The sequence below is a fragment of the Pleurodeles waltl genome, chromosome 2_1, assembly GCF_031143425.1.
Source record: "Pleurodeles waltl isolate 20211129_DDA chromosome 2_1, aPleWal1.hap1.20221129, whole genome shotgun sequence".
NCBI classification, from domain to species: Eukaryota; Metazoa; Chordata; class Amphibia; order Caudata; family Salamandridae; genus Pleurodeles; species Pleurodeles waltl.
The window spans coordinates 464099210-464122816 of record NC_090438.1 but is presented as its reverse complement, the minus strand read 5'-3'; the positions used below and the strand labels follow the sequence as shown (position 1 = coordinate 464122816).

Sequence of the window (23607 nt, the reverse complement as noted above, 5' to 3'; positions counted from 1 at the left end):
CATGATAATGGTTCTTTTCTTTTGTGGGGATTTTGTTAAGGTATTTTGAGGTGTGCGGTTAGACTTTTCTTTGTAAATGGACTGGAAGAGCTACTCTTTTCCTCTTAATTTTCTTCTGTCCTGTCTTCATTTTGCTTTGATCATCAGCTTTATTTGTTCTTTATTGCAATTTAAATCTCTCTTTATCTTGAGGGAGCTCAGTAATGAATATGGAAGCTCCATTTGCCCGATCATAACAGTATAAACAGGGTCACTCTTATGCCTTTTGTGATTCTAATAATCCATTGTATTGCTGTAAACTATCAGTGTCTTACCCTTACTCACTGGAATGATGGTTGCATCACTGAGGGGAAATTCTGTCCACTTCCAAGCCACTTCCACAAGCCCTGCCATCTTTGATTCCTCACCTAAACATATCCAAGTGGATTGAATTCTCAGTTTACTCCTCTTAAGAATTGTTGAGAAGGGTTTGGGGAGATAGCTCCAGGGCCTTCCCTTATTCCTCCCAGGTCACATCTAAGACAGTACTTCTGGTGGTGTTTCTATGGTCCACATGTTTTTCTGTGCCCTCAGTTCATTAGGGCTATTGACTAGGGAGTGGGTGGCCATCAACAGTGACATCACTTACCCTCTCCTGAGCAAATATATGTTGCAAAGTTGAACTATTTTATGAAGAAAAACTATTACCCCCACATCTCTTCCACGTTCCAGTCTTTTTGTCATGAGATGTGTCCACATCCAGGTGACAAGCACTCTGCTGCCTACCTAAATCAAAAGAATACAAACTCCTCCTCCACCACCTGTGTCTTTGTTCTGGTGCATGGCCACTTCCAGGAGCTGAGTCATGTGTCCTGGTGTGATATGGTGCATTATTTTTTTTGTTCTATTTGGGTCCCAAACATCTCGCTGCTGGGCTTGGTGTTTTTTTATTGCTCTCCAGTTTCCCTGGTGGCTTTACTTAGGGTTGGCGCCACACTGCAGTGCTGGAGGGAGGTGGACTTGGTTCTGCATTCTTGCTTGGGTTTGGTCAACCCCTCTCTATTTTGGGCTTTGGCTGTGGGTGAGGTCAGTCTTACATCTCTTCCCTCACTATGTGGCTCCTCAGAAGGGGTTTGCATTTTTAATATTCCAGGCTGGTTCCTCTGCCTTGTTTTGCTTGGGATCCTTGTGGCTTTTGATCTCCTTTGAGTGTGCACTTCTGGGTTCTCCTTGAATTCAGAGGTTGTGGTTGCTGGCCTCATGCTACTTGGGGCCTTCTTACAATTTTTGTTTTTTATCTTGACTTACCCCTCTTGTTGAGTTCTAAGTTTTTTATTTATGGTGCCAAGGGGGTTGTGTCACTCTTGCCTCAATGGTTCGTCTTTGTTTTTTCTGATTGAGTTTCTGTTGTTAGCGTATTTCACCTCCATCTTGCTTATTTGGCATGCTGTTTGGTAGTGGGTTAAAAATTTACTTCTTTTTGTGACTTGACCTGAGTGGAAGTGGGATGCTTTTGTCCATTTGTGATTCTCTTGCTCCTTGTTGGGCTGGGTGGCCTTGTTTTCATCTTGGCAGTTGTTTCGGTCTGGGGTATTTCCTCTCCACACATGCATGCTTGGGGTTTTACTGCCTTCTTTTGAGGCCCTAAGTGTCTTAATCAACATTGTGTAGTCTCAGCTGTGGGGTTTATACCTGATGACTGTCCTTGCTCTGTCAAAATCTGTGGAAGAGGGTCAATATACTTGAGGTTGGGTGCTTGCATCCTTTGCTTGTTGACAGCTTGCTCTCTTTACGCAGTATGCCAGTTTCTACTGGTCTCGACGTTTGGGTCTTTGGCCCTTCTGATGTACTGACAGGTTCTGTTTCTCCTATTGCTGCTTGCCTCTGGTCTTGTGAGAAGATATGGGTTGCCTTGTCAACTTTTTTTTCTTGCTCCTCCAGCACACCTGAATCCCATCAAAGTGGTACAGAGCTCTAATATGCTCCTCCTCAAGGTTTGTGCGACTTACAGATCACCTCTTGCTCCGGCAGTATTCTGGGATAGTGGTATTTATCCCTCCTTTAATAGGAATGTCCTTCCATGTCCACATTGCTTGCTTGCCATTTGCTGTTGCCAGGAGTGGATTCCTCTGCTGCATCACTATGCTCATTCTAATGGGTCTTCCTTCTTGTGCCTTTAGTGGCTCCTCCGGGTTTCTACAATCCTGGCTCCCTGATGGGGCATCATTCTTAAAGCATAGGATTTCATAGAAGTGGTATTTCCAGTTGCTGCACTCTTTTTGGTTGAGCCAGTTGGGTCTGGATTCTGGTGGTTCCTATCCCTGTGCTCTGCTCCCTGTTGGTGCGGGAGCTTGACCTTCTCTGGAAATGCTTAGCCTCCTTTTGCATGCCTTCTTGATGGGGACTTTGGTTTCCTCTCCCACCCCATATTTTCATGATGAGTCCAGTATGTCAACAAGGTACCTACCTCTTCTGCAAGAACACCTTGAAAACTAGATGAGTAGCCACTCCCACCTATAAATCCAGATTCCTGATTAACACATGGTTGTACCTATAGGTCTAGGAGGAACACAGGAAAAAAAGAAGACAAGATACTGAAGTAATCGCCACAGGAGGTTTCTTCCTGGTTTCATGTTGTCTCTTCATTACCCAGGCTCCTTAATAGGCCTGTGATTTACAAAAATCAATCACTGATACCATTAGCACAGATCAAACACCATTATATGTTTAGTCTTGGAATATCACTGATATAGATACCTGCAATCCCCACTGGACTGTCTTCAGTGATACTTTCTTCTTGTAACTTGCATTAATGTACTTCATGTGTATGTGCCTACAAACTAAAGATATGAAACAAATGAGCTGCCTTGGGAATTTGTACAAAAAGCATTCATCTCCAATTCTTGTTAATGTTTGCTTTCCCCTCTAACTTACCACATTAATGATTATCTCCTAGCACTCTAAATTGAGCTGTAATCACATCACACCTAACTTGTTAGAAAGTCTTTCTCTAAAAGGTATTCTTCTCTATATTACATTTGACTCAAAGAGTAGACATTGTTCTACATTTGCTTTATGGTCGTTTAGTTCACTTTCACTTCTTGTTGAAACACAAACAGACCTTTACGAGTCATTCAAAAGCAGTTCCTGCATTGCAGTACCTTACATAATGAGTCTTTACTCTTGCAATTATCTATTGTGTCTAATGTGGTACCATTCAAAACATATACCCATCTATATGCCATGTTCATAAACAAACTCCTCAACGATGTACTGGTAAAAGTTGTTGGAGGGATCCCTTTTGTCTCTGCTGGAAGAATGGATGATGATCAATTCTCAACTGCTATGTTGTCAGCCGAACACAAACCCAGAACTCAAGTGTTTCTACTGTTAGTAAACTGTGAGATGTGTGTGGAAAAGGACCTTTTATGTAGATGCCACACCCAAGATGCCCACCGCAGTGTAGCTATCACAGGAAGAACTTGTTTTACAAGAACTGGAGTGAGACAGTCATCATTTTGTTTTTAAACATTCGCATGAAAAAATTTAAGTAAAGGCACTTGTCTTTTGTGAACACCAAGTAAGAGATTCATCACCGTGCGCAGTGTCCTGCAAATTTCTATATTGAGAGTATGGTTCTTAAAGATGGGCCTTTTATCCTGAAAGACAGTAAACTTGGTGACAGTCTCTCCATCTTGAGCCCCAGATTCTGCCAAGAAAAATACAAGAGCCATATTTTGTGTACGAGGCATATCAACTAATCTAATCTATTCCCATTCATTATTGCCAACACCACTCCTGCCCTGAAATCCTACCTGTCCCTGACACGGTCACATACTTTGTCTGATGCTCCCATTTTGGGCAGGGGCTGTATCTACTCTTGGCTGTTTGGTTCATTGGTTCCTTTCCTGTAGTGTTTCCCAGCCAAATTACCTTTTGGAGTGCCTGTGTTTTCCTGGCATCACTTAGGCGCTGGTGTGTGTAGGCGCTCCTTGGTGCATTTTGTGCATGCATTTCATTTTCTGGGCCTATCTATGTCCCTTTTGTCTTCTTGGCATTATTTCTTGTACCCTGACCTGCCTGTTCCTTTGGGGTGGGTCTTCACCTTCTAGGTGTTGAGCACTGATTGGTGTCTTTTGGCCCTGCTTCTCGTTTTCCCTTTCGTTTACGTTTGGTAGGGCCAAAGTACTCTTAAGCATGTTTTGGTTGTGAAGTAATGACATTTGTTGCCTTTCCCCTGTAAATTCAAGGATGCTTGAGGTTGAGTGTACTTTGCAAACCTCTGCCTTCTGTTTTTGATATGTGCACTCTTATTTGACATCACTGTTCCTTCTTCCCCAAGTGTTGGGGCTTAGTGACATTCTTTTCTGTGAGTTCTGATTTTTGCATGATCTTGTAAGTGCCTAATATGCTAGAGGGTGCTCGTGCTGATGTGTTTTGGGTCCTTTCTGGCTTTTACCCTGAATAATGTCTTGTGAGTTACTGCAGCTACCTTTGGCTTTATTGGTTTTCTTGGTGCCCCTTGTGGGTCTCTAATACAGTTGTTTCCTAGTGTTTTGCCCTTGCTTTTCTGGGCACCAAGGTTGCCCTTTAACCCTTCATGCTTGAAGTGATTGTTGTCTTATTTTGGTACAGACAATTGGTGCATTGTTGACCTTCTGATTGTAGTCCTTCTTATATTTTGGAAATTGGCTTTTCCCTTTCTGGCTGACTACCTTGATGGCAATGAATGTCAGGTATACCTGATTTGGTATGTGCTTATGAAAGTCTCCTAAGTGCATCAGTATCAGTACTACACAAATGTTTTAGGAGCAGCATTTCTTAGGAGTAGGTGAAGGGTAAGAACATTGAGAGAGCTACTTACTAAGGAGTATATAGATGTTTGTGCAGCACTGCACAATCTCATGCTTCATCTGCAGGCGTATAGAATGGAAAGTACATTGACAGAATGTTTTTTGTCAGTTTACACCGCTTTACATTGCTTTGCACGATGCGGAAAAATTCACCTGGTCATTGGTTTTGGTGTGATCGCATAGATGACAGGTGCAGCACGCAGTACCCATTTGGAATGGTAGTGGTTTATTCTTTCTTGAACATGTCCTGAGGCAGAAACTTCTATGGATATATATGTGAGCTACTACAGCTCTTTGAACTTTATTGTAGCCTTATAGCCTGTTGTAGTGGGCTATGCTGGCCATTAAAGGCCCGCTCCCTTTAGTAAGGGAGCGGGCCTTTAATGGCCAATACAGCCCACTCAACCCACTACAGAGGTCTATAAGGCTATTAAAACATATCACCTCTAGAGTGCAAAATGTTCTAATTATTAAAAAATGCCTCACAGAGCCCAAGAGGGTTAAAACCCCTCAGGGTCCATTAGTCCTTTGTTCAGAGAAACAGGCAAACATTGGAATGTTGATGCACCGGGCTTCTAGAATTCATTACAAGCCCTGAGCACTCCATTGTCTTCAATGGAGCTCTCAACATTCCAATGTTCTAAATTTAGATTGGTTGTATCTTTTTTCAAGCCAAAGATTACTAGCCCTGATGCAATCTGTTTCTTATAAAGCATGATGATGTGGTATTCAGGAGGTGTCTGCATTGAGAACATTGGAATAACCAAGATAGAATGTATCAGGAATCTGTGAAGAGGACATGGATCTTTAGTAGGAGGATGGAAGGAACTACAGAATACCTTTTAGAAGGCTGAGTTGCTAACAGGTCATTTTGACCACTGCATAAAAATGGGAATCAATACAGAGGTCACATCATCGGACATACAAATGTATGCCTTTTGTTCTTGTGGGAACGTATTTTGCAAAGAAAGTGAGTAGAGAGTGAGAGGTGTCAATTTGTTCCAGAACCCAAGGAAGATTATTTCAGTAAACTGTCCATTAAATTTGAGACTGATCTTTGCCATTCTTTTATGAAAGATTTCATACTTTTGTCGGTGATGATTATACGTTTTTCTGCCTGTGAGATAGTATTTATGTTGTTATTATGCATAAGTGAAGTATAGGCACTTAAGTTGTAGGTTATTCACCAGGAAAGCCTGCTTTCAAGAATAACTGACATCACCACATTCTTGAGTATTATTTTTAAAACTTCAAACTAGTTTTGTTTCCAAAAAAAGCTATAAAGCAATATTTTCTAAGAAGACATATTTATTCTTAGACACTTTGTAGGCCTGGACTTGTATAATGGATTAACACACTTTTGGTTATTTTTTCTAGTGACATGATGTCACAAAGGTTTGGAGATATTCAGGGAGAGCATCTAAGATCTGTGAGGCTTTCTCACTTTACACCAAACAAGTCTTTATAGTTAGTGTTAACCTAGTATTCCACATCGTATTTGTTAAGGAAATAGTGGATTGCACACCTAATTATAAATACACTTGTAAAATACTAACCAATTTTCATACATGTCTTTATATCATGATTTTGCTTCTTCTAAGTACTGTAAATATTAGGTATTACTATTATCCGATTTAATGTTACGCAAGATAATAACTTGAACGGATTAAAGACAGGGGCCTGATATAGAGTTTTATAGACAGTGGCAGAGTACCATGTCCACCACACTCATGGTCCGTTTGCTCTATTTAGGGTTGGGAGGAATGTCATTTTTTTGCCGGTGGTTCCTTACTACCTCTGGCAGTGGAAACCTTACACCAACAACTTGATGGACATGGGCTTATCATTATAAGTACATCAGACTGTCAGTCCTATTTACAGAGGATAGTCTGATGTATCATGTTTTCTCTTCTGGTCTGTCAACAAAAGTCTGGCTGTCCAAGGGAGAATAACAAGGAAAAAGATCCCATACCCTTGAAGAAAACTTCCAGGATGTCACTGTCATTATTTTTTTGTTTTGCAGAAACATACTCCCACTGTGAGAGTTTGCTTTTGTAATAGAAAAAAGTTTGATGAGAGGCCTCATGAAACTTAGAGACTGCTCAGCAAACATTTGGTGCCTTCAGAGGACCCAGATTAAGGGCGGAATGAATGGGACCACTATATGGAGGGCTTTGGTTGGCAGCAAGGTGCTAGTCTGAAATTTGTAGGTTGTTTAGATGGCAACGTGACTGTCTAATTGAAGGATGTGCATGAAGGAGAGGGCAAGGTCCATAGTGTTTTCTTTGTTATACGTTAGGAGGAAGATGTGCTCGGATGTTCACTGTGCACAAGAACTTTATTCAGAGTCTGCACTGATGGACTTGAGTGTGTTCTGTGTGTTTGTTTTGAGAGGTTTTGATAAGTGTTGAGGGGAATTTAAATAAGGTGATATCAAATCAGTGTGTGTGTGTGTGTTATGTATGTGTGCGCACAAGGTCTTAGTCAAACAGGCAGGTGTTCAGCCTCTTTCAGAGTTCCTGGATGGAGTGAGAGGTCCTTAGGTGGATCGGGAGACTGTTCCAGGATCTTGCTGCCAAGTAGGAAAAGGAACAGCCTCCATAGTTGCTGTGGTGCATGTGCGGTGCATGGACTAGGTAGAGAGAGGCGGAGCGCAGGTGTATGGTGGGGTGTTGGAAGCTCAGTCGATGGTTGAGGCATGCAAGTCCTTGGTTGTGTAGGGCCTTGTAGGTGAGTATCAGCACCTTGAATTGGCATCGCTTGTGTATGGGGAGCCATTGGAGGTTCCCTAGATGGGGGATTTGTGGGTTTCTTTTCAGAGGTCCAGAATGAGTGTGGTTGCTGCATTTTAAATGAGTTGAAGTTGTTTTGTGAGGTGTGTCATGAGCACAGCGTAGAGAGCCTTAGCATAGTACAGGTGGTTGGTGCTGAGGGCCTCGGTGACGGTGAATCTGGCATCATTGGGAGCCACTTCAGAATCTTATGAGGCATGTGGGGGGAGGGAGCAGGTAAAGGATACTGTGTTGACCTGGGTCTTCATGCGTAGTTCTTCATGTTTAGGTTTCAGGCATGGTCTGTGGGGGTTAGAGGGGACCTAAGCCCACGGGACATCAGGAGTTGTCCCATGGTGAGGTGGAGTTTCCGAATAACAGGACTTCAGTTTCGTCAGTGCTGAGTTCGAGGCAGTTGTGCTTCATTCAGAAGGTGATGCTGTTCATGCAGAGGTGAAAGTTGGTCTTTGCCGTGGAGGGGTCGCTGGATGAACTGTGTGTCACCTGCATAGGAGATGATTTAATCTGTGGTTTCTGATGATGATGGCCAAGGAGGCATCAAGTTGTTGAAAAGGGTGGTATTGAGGGATGATCATTGGGAAACATCACAGATGATGGCCTTGGGTTTTGAGGTGAACGGGGGAGGACTCTGTGTTGGTCCGATGAGGAAAGATGCAATCCATCTTAGGGCATCACCTCTGATGCCGATCTTGTGGAGTATCTTGAACAGGATGTGGTGGGAGACTGTGTTGAAGGCTGTTGAGAGATCAAGGAGAATGAGGACAGCTGAGTCTCCTTGGTCTAGTAGGTTTCTGATATCATCCATGGTGGCAATCAGGGTTGTTTCAGTGCTGTGTTTGGAGCGGAATCCAGATGGGATGAGCCCAGGAGGTTGCTGTCTTCTAGGTATGTTGTGAGTTGTTGGTTGATGGCTATCTTGAGTACTTTTGCTGGCAAGGAGAGCAGGGAAATAGGTCAGTAATTCTTGAGTTTGTTGGGGTCAGCTGAGAGTTTCTTGAGTAGGAGTTTGACTCTTGCATGTTTCCAAACATCTGGGTAGGTAGCTGAGGTGATGAATGTGTTGAGGATATCTGTGAGCTTGCTGCTGATTGATTGCTGTTGTTGCTGAGGTTGAACATTTGGTGAGGGGATGGGTCCATGGGGGGGTCCTAAATGGATGGAGTTCTTGCTGTTGGTGGTATTTTGAGTTGTGAGCTGACTCTATCTGGAGATTCTGTAGTTGGTGGACGTGTCAGTAAGGAGGCTGATGCTGTTGACTGCAGTGGGTTGGGGCACAAAGTTTCTGTAGATGTGTGAGATGAGATTTTGTTGTGGAAGTAGTTTGTGAGGGAGGGCTGGCGAACTACTTCATGATATTGAGGAGTTTTTTGCTACGGTTTGAGCTGGTTTGTATGTGAGTGGCTAGGACATGTTTTCTGGTGTCTTTTAGGAGTTTGTGGTATTGGTTGAGAGTGTTCTTTTAAGTGGTTCAGTAGTTGGGGTGCTTGGAGGTGCGCCATTTCCTCTTGTGTTGTTTGCAGTTGCCATTTTCAGTTCAGAGTTCTGGTGTGTATCAGTTGGCTTGTTTAGAGGTTCTGTTGGGATTGATAGTTTTTAAAGGAGAAGACTATGGTGGTCATTCTGACCCTGGCGGTCTTTGACCGCCAGGGCGGAGGACCGCGGGAGCACCGCCGACAGGCCAGCGGTGCTCCAATGGGGATTCCGACCGCGGCGGTAAAGCCGCGGTCGGACCGGCACCACTGGCGGGGTCCCGCCAGTGTACCGCGGCCCCATTGAATCCTCCGCGGCGGCGCAGCTTGCTGCACCGCCGCGGGGATTCCGACCCCCCCTACCGCCATCCAGATCCCGGCGGTCGGACCGCCGAGATCCGGATGGCGGTAGGGGGGGTCGCGGGGCCCCTGGGGGCCCCTGCAGTGCCCATGCCACTGGCATGGGCATTGCAGGGGCCCCCGTAAGAGGGCCCCTACATGTATTTCACTGTCTGCTGTGCAGACAGTGAAATACGCGACGGGTGCAACTGCACCCGTCGCACAGCTTCCACTCCGCCGGCTCGATTCCGAGCCGGCTTCATCGTGGAAGCCTCTTTCCCGCTGGGCTGGCTGGCGGTCTGAAGGCGACCGCCCGCCAGCCCAGCGGGAAAGTCAGAATTACCGCCGCGGTCTTTCGACCGCGGAACGGTAACCTGACGGCGGGACTTTGGCGGGCGGCCTCCGCCGCCCGCCAAGGTCAGAATGAGGGCCTATGTCTATGCAGTTAGATATCCAGGTGGTGATGTTTTTGATGTCCCCCCAATCTGAAGTGGTGTCTGGTGACTGATTTGTGGTTTCTGGGTGGTGGGAGTTGAGGGCGTTGGGCCACTGACTTTTAGTTACCTTGCTCCAGCTCCGATGTGAGGTATGTGGTGGCCTGGCGGTTTGGCTGGGTGTAGTAATGCAAGTGAAGTGGACGATGTAATGGGCAGTCCAAGTGAGCTTGGGGGTATGACTGTAGTTGATTCTGTTGCTAGAGGTGAAGGTGGGGGTCTAGTATGTCTTGCGATGTGCGTGTAATCAGTGACTACCCGAGGTGAAAATTTCCATGCTATCTATGGGGTTGGTGGTGCTGGCATCGTTGTCGGTGGATTGGGGGTGATGACTTCAGGGATGGCATTGCAGAAGCTGGGGCTGGGTCCTGGAGGTCTGAATGTGTGAGTCCCTTTGGTGGTAGTAATGTTATCCATGTGGAAGTTAAGGTGTTTCATGACTGGTATGTTGTGGTCTGCCATGGCCGTGCAGTGGATTGACTCCTTGAGTATTATAACAATGCATCGTCCGAGTTTGTTGGTGCGGTTACAGTGGATAATCCCTGTGAGGAAGATGAGGTCTGGTGCAAGGATGGAGATAGTATCCCATATCTCTGTTCCGATTGTATTTAATAGCTAAACTGGGTAATCCCTCATAGGGATTATTCCCAAAAGGACAGTGATCATAACTCACAGAAGTGGCATGTTTAATCTTCGCCCCACCTCACAGTAGTCCTCAAAAGTTGCCACAATGGACTCTTCTTGGAGCGAGGTCTTCAAAGGGTACTAAATGTTGTATTCCTCCCTTCTGGTGAGGTGATTGGCGCCTAGACAAGTTAAAGAAAAGTGAAGGAAAGGTGCCTGTTGCTGACATCCCTACCACATCAGTAAACATTGCACTAAAATGAATCAACCATGGGTTATGGTTAAGTCATTAGCTGCAATATTCAAGCAAGCATAAACACCTATACTAAATCTATAAACATTTAATCTAATTTGATCTAACATACACATGATGAAACAACAATTTTCCCATATAAGAAATGTAATGTGGGATTATGCAGACTTACCTTTTAATGATTAGTATTTCTCTACATAATGACGAGGCAAAATAGCCGTATATATTAACAAGCATTACTGTGACACAACAAAAAAATGCCATACCACGTGTGCCATCTGAATAATTTTCTCTGCCTTGTGTTGCAACATTTCACAAGAAGTTTACAGTTTACCTTGTTTTGGCCAAGCAGATCGGATATTTTCAATATTTGACAATTGGAGAAAGCTGTGTTGTCTGTCTTGGGGGTTTGCATGCTGCAGTAAATGTTTATCCCTATGTGGTAGGAAGTGCACATATCTTGCTACTTTTCTCCTCTCCTATCAGTTTTTTCTTCTCCACTCTTGTCCTTTTCTCTCCTCTTCTGCTCCTTTTACTGTTACTTGCCCTTTGATGAATTTCAAATGTTCAATTTTTTTTGCTTCCTTTCCCTTCACTTCTGGTCCCCCCATTTCCCTCTCCTTCTTTGCTTTCTCCTTCCCAATCTTTTCTCTCGTGTCCATTGTCTTCCCTTCTTTAAAATTCTCCTCTTCGCTCCCCCAACCCCTTTCGCCATGTATAGCGTGATCAACTTCCTCACTTTAAGGAATCACCATTTACAGAAAAACAAAATGTCATAAGAAAAAGGCAAGTCAAGTAGATATACTGTTTGCAGATGAGTTTTAATACAGGAGAGAAAAATCACTTTCACATGTTCTTGATAATTTAAATGTGTTTTTTTTGTCTTGAATTTGTTTCCGCAGGGCCACCTGTCAATGTTACATGCAACATTTTCATCAACAGTTTTGGATCGGTGACAGAGACTACGATGGTAGGATTCTGTTAAATATATTAATTTTAACAGTTTTTATGAATTTCACTATTAGGGAGATTAACAACATATACAATACTTGATGTACACAACTCCTCATAGTGCACACAGTGCCGTGCTGTATTTAGAGTAACACGAGCAATGTGGGTGTTTTTACTTGCAGTGTTCTGATTGTTAATGTTTTCATATTTTATTTCTAGAATGTGCTTTAATTTAGCAAGATCAGATTAATAGTTGAGCGGTTTGTGGCAATGGCTTCTGGAGCAAGACCAGCCTCTTCACGATCACATACATGTGCTTGTCGCCCCACATAAGAAACATTAGCTGTCATGACCAGAACAGCTTATTGTGGCATTTTTTCCCTGCACAGCATCTCTAAAGTGTACGCATATATGTTAAGTCTGTAGGCGGGGCCTTCTATGATTGGTATTAGGACCTGTTCATAAATGTACCGTTATATTTCTACTATGAGCCGCATTTGTATGATTTGAGCCAGTTATTGTGCAAGTATCAACGAACGAGAGCTAGGAACAGCAGACGCTCTACATCTACAAGATTTCACGTGTGAAAAGAGCCTATGAAGATTACAGCTGTGGCTAGTGGCACTGGAAAGCAATTCAACTAACCAGTGATTCTTCATACCACCACAGATGGAGGGTGATCTTCAATTGCACACGGCATTCTGGATGCAACCGTGTATGGCCTATGGGACTTCACTGAGCCACAATAAAGCTGCTTGAAGTGGTGTGGCATAAAAGGCTAATAGGTGGCTTATTTAAATGTTACTATAGGTCACCCAGCTGCTTGTCTCAGTAATAAGCCAATAAATGATTGTCCAGTCAGAACTTTTTCTTTAGAAAACAGAGAAGTACTTTTGTTATGCACACTCTACTAAACACTGTGCAGTAATGAATGAATATACATTGGCAGATGGAACATACCATAAATTACATTGTGTAATCATTGATGACCCCCAGGGATCACCTAAACATATCAAGTGAATTTCAACAATTATTATATAGTAACTCTATTAGTTTGGCATAATTGTGATAGGGATAATTCAACAAAACATATGCAATTACAATGAAAACCCCAAAATACATTTATCAGGAACTAGCTTTGTGCTTGTCCATTCTTTGATATATTTGACATTGAATTATAATGATCAGAATAACCCGTAGAGGGCATCACAGTAAATCAATATGGTGAAAAAGCATTGCAGTGTAACCATATAGTGAGTTTCAAGAGGGCGTGAGCACATGAAAACAATATGGTGAAACATTGCAGTGCAACCATACAATCAGCCCCAAGAAGGCATAACACCATGGAAAAGCATAGTGCAAAACTTTGCAGTGTAACTATACATCAGCCTTTAGAGTACATACCCACATGAACAATGTATTGCACATTTCTGGGCCTTGCAGGCTGTTCAAAATGCTACCATACACAAGGCCCCTAGAGTGTGAGCTACTCACAGCTGTAGATCAGAAGCTTCAGCCATAAGAGAGTTTGAAAATGCCTTGAATAGTGGTAAAGGTGATGATTTTGAGCTCCCCCCAATTTAGGATTAGGGCACAGAGGAGAAAGAGCACATTGTGCGGAACATTTTGGTGGTGGTCCTTGTAGGAGGCTGGACTGGCTTGTAGTGAGTACCTAGGGGTACTTGCACCTTGCACCAGGCCCAGTTATCCCTTATTAGTGTATAGGGTGTCTAGCAGCATAGGCTGATAGATAATGGTAGCTTAGCAGAGCAGCTTAGGCTGAACTAGGAGACGTGTGAAGCTACTACAGTACCACTTAGTGTCATATGCACAATATCATAAGAAAACACAATACACAGTTATACTAAAAATAAAGGTACTTTATTTTTATGACAATATGCCAAAGTATCTCAGAGTGTACCCTCAGTGAGAGGATAGGAAATATACACAAGATATATATACACAATAGCAAAAAATATGCAGTATAGTCTTAGAAAACAGTGCAAACAATGTATAGTTACAATAGGATGCAATGGAGACACATAGGGATAGGGGCAACACAAACCATATACTCCAAAAGTGGAATGCGAACCACGAATGGACCCCAAACCTATGTGACCTTGTAGAGGGTCGCTGGGACTATTAGAAAATAGTGAGGGTTAGGAAAATAGCCCACCCCAAGACCCTGAAAAGTGAGTGCAAAGTGCACTAAAGTTCCCCAAAGGACAAAGAAGTCGTGATAGGGGAATAAGGCAGGAAAGACACAAACCAACAATGCAACAATGCTGGATTTCCAATCTGGGGTACCTGTGGAACAAGGGGACCAAGTCCAAAAGTCACAAGCAAGTCGGAGATGGGCAGATGCCCAGGAAATGCCAGCTGCGGGTGCAAAGAAGCTTCTACTGGACAGAAGAAGCTGCAGTTTCTGCAGGAACAAAAAGGGCTAGAGACTTCCCCTTTGGAGGACGGATCCACCTCGCCTTGTAGAGTCGTGCAGAAGTGTTTTCCTGCCGAAGAAACGCCAACAAGTCTTGCTAGCTGCAAATCGTGCGGTTAGCGTTTTTGGACGCTGCTGTGGCCCAGGAGGGACCAGGAGGTCGCAAATTAGACCAGGAGGTAGAGGGGACGTCGAGCAAGACAAGGAGCCCTCTTAGCAGCAGGTAGCACCCAGAGAAGTGCCATAAACAGGCACTACAAGGATGCATGAAACGGTGCTCACCCGAAGTCGCACAAAGGAGTCCCACGTCGCCGGAGACCAAATTAGAAAGTCGTGCAATGCAGGTTAGAGTGCCGTGGACCCAGGCTTGGCTGTGCATGAAGGATTTCCGCCGGAAGTGCACAGGGGCCGGAGTAGCTGAAAAAGTCGCCGTTCCCAGCAATGCAGTCTAGCGAGGTGAGGCAAGGACTTACCTCCACCAAACTTGGACTGAAGAGTCACTGGACTGTGGGAGTCACTTGGACAGAGTTGCTGGATTCGAGGGACCTCGCTCGTCGTGCTGAGAGGAGACCCAAGGGACTGGTAATGCAGCTTTTTGGTGCCTGTGGTTGCAGGGGGACGATTCCGTCGACCCACGGGAGATTTCTTCGGAGCTTCTAGTGCAGAGAGGAGGCAGACTACCCCCACAGCATGCACCACCAGGAAAACAGTCGAGAAGGCGGCAGGATCAGCGTTACAGACTTGCAGTAGTCGTCTTTGCTACTATGTTGCAGTTTTGCAGGCTTCCAGCGCGGTCAGCAGTCGATTCCTTGGCAGAAGGTGAAGAGAGAGATGCAGAGGAACTCGGATGAGCTCTTGCATTCGTTATCTGAGGAATCCCAAGAGACAGAGACCCAAAATAGCCAGAAAAGAGGGTTTGGCTACTTAGGAGAGAGGATAGGCTAGCAACACCTGAAGGAGCCTATCACAAGGAGTCTCTGACGTCACCTGGTGGCACTGGCCACTCAGAGCAGTCCAGTGTGCCAGCAGCACCTCTGTTTCCAAGATGGCAGAGGTCTGGAGCACACTGGAGGAGCTCTGGGCACCTCCCAGGGGAGGTACAGGTCAGGGGAGTGGTCACTCCCCTTTCCTTTGTCCAGTTTCGCGCCAGAGCAGGGCTAAGGGGTCCCATGAACCGGTGTAGACTGGCTTATGCAGAATTGGGCACATCTGTGCCCAAGAAAGCATTTCCAGAGGCTGGGGGAGGCTACTCCTCCCCTGCCTTCACACCATTTTCCAAAGGGAGAGGGTGTCACACCCTCTCTCAGAGGAAGTCCTTTGTTCTGCCATCCTGGGCCAGGCCTGGCTGGACCCCAGGAGGGCAGATGCCTGTCTGAGGGGTTGGCAGCAGCAGCAGCTGCAGTGAAACCCCGGGAAAGGTTGTTTGGCAGTACCAGGGTCTGTGCTACAGACCACTGGGATCATGGGATTGTGCCAACTATGCCAGGATGGTATAGAGGGGGCAATTCCATGATCATAGACATATTACATGGCCATATTCGGAGCTACCATTGTGAAGCTACATATAGGTAATGACCTATATGTAGTGCACGCGTGTAATAGTGTCCCCACACTCACAAAGTCCGGGGATTTGGCCCTGAACAATGTGGGGGCACCTTGGCTAGTGCCAGGGTACCCTCACACTAAGTAACTTTGCACCTAACCTTTACCAGGTAAAGGTTAGATATATAGGTGACTTATAAGTTACTTAAGTGCAGTGTAAAATGGCTGTGAAATAACGTGGACGTTATTTCATTCAGGCTGCAGTGGCAGGCCTGTGTAAGAATTGTCAGAGCTCCCTATGGGTGGCAAAAGAAAAGCTGCAGCCCATAGGGATCTCCTGGAACCCCAATACCCTGGGTACCTCAGTACCATATACTAGGGAATTATAAGGGTGTTCCAGTAAGCCAATGTAAATTGGTAAAATTGGTCACTAGCCTGTTAGTGACAATTTGAAAGAAATGAGAGAGCATAACCACTGAGGTTCTGATTAGCAGAGCCTCAGTGAGACAGTTAGTCACTACACAGGTAACACATTCAGGCACACTTATGAGCACTGGGGCCCTGGTGAACAGGATCCCAGTGACACATACAACTAAAACAACATATATACAGTGAAAAATGGGGGTAACATGCCAGGCAAGATGGTACTTTCCTACACAACCCCCCCCCCCAAACGAAGGACAATAAGACTAGCCATGACCTGATGAGTCTTCATTGTCTAAGTGGAAATATCTGGAGAGTCCATCTGCATTGGAGTGGCTACTCCCAGGTCTATGTTCCACTGTATAGTCCATTCCCTGTAGGGATATGGACCACCTCAACAATTTAGGATTTTCACCTTTCATTTGTTTTAGCCAAAGTAGAGGTTTGTGGTCTGTCTGAACAATGAAGTGAGTGCCAAACAGGTATGGCCTCAACTTCTTCAGAGCCCAGACCACAGCAAAGGCCTCCCTCTCTATGGCAGACCAACGCTTTTCTCTAGGGGTCAACCTCCTACTAATAAAAGCAACAGGTTGATCCTGGCCCTCAGAATTAAGTTGTGATAGGACTGCCCCTACTCCTAATTCAGATGCATCAGTTTGGACATATAATTTTTTAGAGTAACAAGGGCTTTTCAGGACAGGTGCAGAGCACATGGCCTGCTTCAGCTCCTCAAAAGCTTTCTGACAGTTTGCTGTCCATAATACCTTTTTAGGCATTTTCTTGGATGTGAGGTCATTAAGAGGGGCTGCAATGGAGCCATAGTTCTTAATGAACCTCCTGTAATACCCAGTGAGGCCTAGGAAGGCTCTCACCTGAGTCTGAGTGGTAGGGGGAACCCAATCAATAATTGTTTGGATTTTCCCCTGAAGTGGTGCAATCTGTTCCCCACCAACAAGGTGTCCCAGATAAACCACCTTACCCTGCCCTATCTGGCACTTTGAAGCCTTGATAGTGAGGCCTGCCTTTTGCAGGGCCTCTAAAACTTTCCATAGGTGGACCAGGTGATCATCCCAACTGGAGCTAAAGACAGCTATATCGTCCAAATATGCTGCACTAAAAGCTTCCAGCCCTTGCAGGACTGTGTTCACCAACCTTTGAAAAGTGGCAGGTGCATTTTTCAATCCAAAAGGCATTACTGTGAACTGGTAATGTCCTCCAATGGTTGAAAATGCAGTTTTAGGTTTAGCATCTTCTGATAATTTGATCTGCCAATACCCTGCAGTCAAATCAAAAGTGCTTAGATACTTGGCAGATGCCAGTGTATCTATGAGCTCATCTGCCCTGGGTATAGGGTGAGCATCAGTTTTGGTTACCAGGTTGAGACCTCTATAGTCTACACAAAACCGCATTTCCTTCTTTCCATCTTTGGAATGGGGTTTTGGTACAAGTACCACAGGAGAAGCCCATGGACTTTCAGAGTGCTCAACCACTCCTAGTTCTAACATTTTCTGCACCTCTTGCTTTATGCAGTCCCTGACATGGTCAGGCTACCTATAGATCTTACTTTTGACAGGTAAACTGTCTCCAGTATCTATAGTGTGCTCACACCAAGAAGTGGTACCTGGCACAGTAGAGAAGAGTTCAGAGAATTGATCTAGGAGATTTATGCAATGGTCTTTCTGCTCAGCAGTAAGAGAATCAGCCAAAACAACACCTTCCACAAGAGCATCTTGTTCTGTGGAAGAGAAGAGATCGGGTAGAGGATCACTGTCTTCTTCCTGTCCCTCATCAGTTGCCATGAGCAGGGTGAGATCAGCCCTGTCATAGTAGGGTTTCAGGCGGTTTACATGGAGTACCCTAAGGGGACTCCTTGCAGTGCCTAAGTCAACTAAATAGGTGACTTCACCCTTTTTCTCAACAATTGTGTGGGGTCCACTCCATTTATCTTGGAGTGCTCTTGGGGCCACAGGCTCCAAGACCCACACTTTCTGCCCTGGTTTGTACTGAACCAAAACAGCCTTCTGATCATGCCATTGCTTCTGGAGCTCTTGGCTGGCCTGAAGGTTTTTACTGGCCTTTTTCATATACTCAGCCATCCTTGATCTGAGGCCAAGTACATAATCCACAATATGTTGCTTTGGAGCTTTTAAAGGTTGTTCCCAACCCTCCTTGACAAGTGTTAGTGGACCTCTAACAGGGTGACCAAAGAGGAGTTCAAAGGGGCTGAAGCCCACTCCTTTCTGGGGTACCTCCCTGTAGGCAAAAAGGAGGCATGGTAACAGGATATCCCATCTCCTGTGGAGTTTTTCAGGGAGACCCATAATCATGCCTTTGAGAGTTTTATTAAATCTCTCCACCAGTCCATTTGTTTGTGGATGATAGGGTGTAGTGAACTTGTAAGTTACACCACACTCCTTCCACATGGCCTTTAAGTATGCAGACATGAAATTGCTTCCCCTGTCTGATACTACTTCCTTTGGGAAGCCCACCCTAGAAAATATTCCTAGGAGGGCCTTTGCCACTGCAGGTGCTGTAGTGGTCCTTAAAGGAATTGCTTCAGGGTATCTTGTGGTATGGTCCACTCCCACCAAGATAAACCTATTGCCTGAAGCAGTAGGAGGGTCAAGGGGGCCAACTATGTCAACCCCTACCCTTTCAAAGGGAACCCCAACCACAGGCAGTGGAATAAGGGGTGCCTTTGGAGTGCCACCTGTCTTGCCACTGGCTTGACAGGTTTCACAGGACTTACAAAAATCGTTTGTGTCCTCAGACATTCTAGGCCAATGAAACAAGGGAACCAGTCTGTCCCAAGTTTTCATTTGTCCCAGATGCCCAGCTAGGGGAATGTCGTGTGCAAGAGTTAGGAGGAACTTTCTGTACTTCTGAGGAATCACTAATCTCCTGGCAGTTCCAGGTTTAGGATCCCTTGCCTCAGTGTACAAGAGGTTGTCCTCCCAGTAAACTCTGTGAGAGTCACTGACATTCCCATTAGCCTGTTTGACAGCTTGCTGTCTTAGACCCTCTAATGTGGGACAGGTTTGCTGTGCCACACTCAGCTCCTCCCTGGCAGGCCCCCCTTCACCCAAAAGCTCAGCAGTGTCTGCTTCCAGCTCCTCTGGTGTAGGTTCTGCACAGGGTGGAAATTCTTCTTCCTCAGAAGTAGAATCCACTGTAGAGGGAGGGATAGTAGGAAGTGATTTGCTTCTACTAGCCCTAGCTTTAGGGAGCACTTGGTCCATTGTTCCAGGATCCAAGCTTCCCTGTCCTTTTTGCTTTTTGGCCTGAGCCCTTGTCAAAGCAAAAATATTCCCTGGGATGCCCAGCATTGCTGCATGGGCCTCCAACTCCACATCTGACCAAGCTGATGTCTCCAAATCATTCCCTAATAGACAGTCTACAGGTAAATCTGAAGCTACCACAACTTTCTTTGGACCAGTAACCCCCCCCCCAGTTGAGATTTACAACAGCCATGGGGTGGCTAAGTGTGTTGTTGTGAGCATCGGTTACTTGGTACTGGTGACCAAGTAGGTGTTGTTCAGGGTGGACCAGTTTCTCTATGACCATAGTTACACTGGCTCCAGTGTCCCTGTAGGCCTGAACCTCAACACCATTTATTAGGGGTAGCTGCTTGTACTTATCCATATTAAGGGGACAAGCAACTAAGGTGGCTAAATCAATAGCCCCCTCAGAGACTAATATAGCCTCTGTGGTCTCCCTAACAAGACCAACCCCAACTAAGTTACCAATAGTGAGCCCAGCTACTCCCTTGGATTGGCTATTAGTAGGTTTGCTCCCACCACCACTGCTATTAGTAGGGACACTAGGTGTAGCAGTAGGGGTTGTAGTGGTAGGAGGCTTGGTGCTTTTCTTTGGACAACTGGGATCTGTTGCCCAATGGCCTTTTATTTTACATAAATAGCACCATGGTTTCTTTTCCTTGTTTTGATTAGAAGAGGATTTGGGCCCACCACCCCCACCAGAGTGTTTTTGTGGGCCTGATGAAGACTCATTTTTAGATTTGTCCCCACCCTTGTCAGAAGACTTACCATCCTTCTTCTTGTTGCCATCTTTGTCACCCCCTGTATGAACTTTTCTGTTCACCCTTGTTCTGACCCATTTGTCTGCCTTCTTTCCCAATTCTTGGGGAGAGGTCAGATCAGAGTCCACCAAGTACTGGTGCAACAAATCAGACACACAAATATTAAGAATATGCTCTCTCAGGATCAAGTTATACAGGCTGTCATAATCAGTAACTTTACTGCCATGTAACCACCCCTCCAAGGCCTTCACTGAATGGTCAATGAAATCAACCCAGTCTTGTGAAGACTCCTTTTTGGTCTCTCTGAACTTTATCCTGTATTGTTCAGTGGTTAAGCCATAACCATCCAGGAGTGCATTCTTAAGAACTTTGTAATCATTAGCTTCATTTTCTTTTACAGTAAGGAGCCTATCCCTACCTTTTCCACTAAATGATAGCCATAGGATAGCAGCCCACTGCCTTTGAGGGACATCCTGTACAGCACAGGCACTCTCAAGTGCAGCAAACCACTTGTTAATGTCACCCCCCTCCTTATAAGGGGGAACTATCTTGTGCAGATTCCTGGAATCATGCTCTTTTGCAGGATGACTATGGGGAATACTGCTGCTGCCACCATGGGTTTCTAAACCCAGTTTTTGTCTCTCCTTCTCTACTTCTAAAGTCTGTCTATCCAAATCCAGCTGTTGCTTCTTGAGCTTCAGTCTGGTTTGTTCCACTCTCAATCTATTGAGTTCCCTTTCTAACAATCTGTCATCAGGGTCGGTGGGAGGGACATGCCTTGAAACAGAAGTGTGGTGAGAATGGACAGAAGGAGACCTGTCCCTTACAGAGGGCACCCTAACAGCTTGGCTAACAGAAACATCAGTACCACTGTGGTGAGAATAAATGCTTTTGCTATGATGTGAGACAACACTATTTGTATGGTGTGGCTCTTCATCATTACCAACTATGCTAGACTGTCTAGTAATGGGCAGGCTAGGAAGTTTATTTCCTGAATCTTTTCCTGGGGGAGTCCCTGGATCAGATTGGGAACCATTAGCTACTTTTTCTACAGATGGGGCACTTCTAGCCTTATCCTGTTCTCTAAGCATGTTAAGTAACAGTTCCAAGGAAGGATTCTTCCCTACACTCAAACCTCTCTCTATGCAGAGACTCCTTGCTCCTTTCCAGCTAAGGTGATCATATGCAAGTTTGGACAGATCAACATTTTGGCCTGTGCCAGACATTTTTAGAGAGAGTTAAAGTGATAGAAAAGAGAAAAAAGTTTGTCAGAGCTTTTAGAAAGACAGAGAAAAAAACTTTTAAAACTTTTTAGAACTTTTTAGAAAGTTTAGAAGTACTTTTCAGCACTTAGAAAAGAGTGAAAAGAGGAAATGCAAAACTTTTTGGCTATGTGTATATACACTGAACTTGTTTTGTATATTTTGAAAAGTACAATGACAAGAGTGGTAAGTAGTCTCAAAGCACTTATCCCACCGCTGCACAACCAATGTAGTTGGCTGGACTGGCTTGTAGTGAGTACCTAGGGGTACTTGCACCTTGCACCAGGCCCAGTTATCCCTTATTAGTGTATAGGGTGTCTAGCAGCATAGGCTGATAGATAATGGTAGCTTAGCAGAGCAGCTTAGGCTGAACTAGGAGACGTGTGAAGCTACTACAGTACCACTTAGTGTCATATGCACAATATCATAAGAAAACACAAAACACAGTTATACTCAAAATAAAGGTACTTTATTTTTATGACAATATGCCAAAGTATCTCAGAGTGTACCCTCAGTGAGAGGATAGGAAATATATACAAGATATATATAAACAATAGCAAAAAATATGCAGTATAGTCTTAGAAAACAGTGCAAACAATGTATAGTTACAATAGGATGCAATGGAGACACATAGGGATAGGGGCAACACAAACCATATACTCCAAAAGTGGAATGCGAACCACGAATGGACCCCAAACCTATGTGACCTTGTAGAGGGTCGCTGGGACTATTAGAAAATAGTGAGGGTTAGGAAAATAGCCCACCCCAAGACCCTGAAAAGTGAGTGCAAAGTGCACTAAAGTTCCCCAAAGGACAAAGAAGTCGTGATAGGGGAATAAGGCAGGAAAGACACAAACCAACAATGCAACAACGCTGGATTTCCAATCTGGGGTACCTGTGGAATAAGGGGACCAAGTCCAAAAGTCACAAGCAAGTCGGAGATGGGCAGATGCCCAGGAAATGCCAGCTGCGGGTGCAAAGAAGCTTCTACTGGACAGAAGAAGCTGCAGTTTCTGCAGGAACAAAAAGGGCTAGAGACTTCCCCTTTGGAGGACGGATCCCTCTCGCCTTGTCGAGTCGTGCAGAAGTGTTTTCCCGCCGAAAGAATGCCAACAAGCCTTGCTAGGTGCAAATCGTGCAGTTAGCGTTTTTGGACGCTGCTCTGGCCCAGGAGGGACCAGGAGGTCGCAAATTAGACCAGGAGGTAGAGGGGATGTCGAGAAAGACAAGGAGTCCTCTTAGCAGCAGGTAGTATCTGGAGAAGTGCCAGAAACAGGCACTACAAGGATGCATGAAATGGTGCTCACTCAAAGTCGCACAAAGGAGTCCCACGTCGCCAGAGACCAACTTAGAAAGTCGTGCAATGCAGGTTAGAGTGCCGTGGACCCAGGCTTGGCTGTGCACGAAGGATTTCCGCCGGAAGTGCACAGGGGCCGGAGTAGCTGCAAAAGTCGCGGTTCCCAGCAATGCAGTCTAGCGAGGTGAGGCAAGGACTTACCTCCACCAAACTTGGACTGAAGAGTCATTGGACTGTGGGAGTCAATTGGACAGAGTTGCTGGGTTCAAGGGACCTCGCTCGTCGTGCTGAGAGGAGACCCAAGGGACCGGTAATGCAGCTTTTTGGTGCCTGCGGTTGCAGGGGGACGATTCCGTTGACCCACGGGAGATTTCTTCGGAGCTTCTAGTGCAGAGAGGAGGCAGACTACCCCCACAGCATGCACCACCAGGAAAACCGTCGAGAAGGCGGCAGGATCAGCGTTACAGAGTTGCAGTAGTCGTCTTTGCTACTATGTTGCAGTTTTGCAGGCTTCCAGCGCGGTCAGCAGTCGATTCCTTGGCAGAAGGTGAAGAGAGAGATGCAGAGGAACTCGGATGAGCTCTTGCATTCGTTATCTGAGGAATCCTAAGAGACAGAGACACTAAATAGCCAGAAAAGAGGGTTTGGCTACTTAGGAGAGAGGATAGGCTAGCAACACCTGAAGGAGCCTCTCACAATGAGTCTCTGACGTCACCTGGTGGCACTGGCCACTCAGAGCAGTCCAGTGTGCCAGCAGCACCTCTGTTTCCAAGATGGCAGAGGTCTGGAGCACACTGGAGGAGCTCTGGGCACCTCCCAGGGGAGGTACAGGTCAGGGGAGTGGTCACTCCCC

At 45.3% G+C, this 23607-nt stretch overlaps 1 protein-coding gene across 1 annotated transcript in view; it reads left to right on the top strand.

Annotated features, from left to right (window-relative positions):
* LOC138265628 (glycine receptor subunit alpha-4) overlaps nt 1-23607 on the top strand; it is a 500430-nt gene that overhangs the window by 24927 nt on the left and 451896 nt on the right. Inside the window, exon 2 of the mRNA XM_069213515.1 lies at nt 11706-11773. Coding sequence (XP_069069616.1) covers nt 11706-11773 — 68 coding nt within the window. The remainder of the gene's footprint in view (nt 1-11705; nt 11774-23607) is intronic.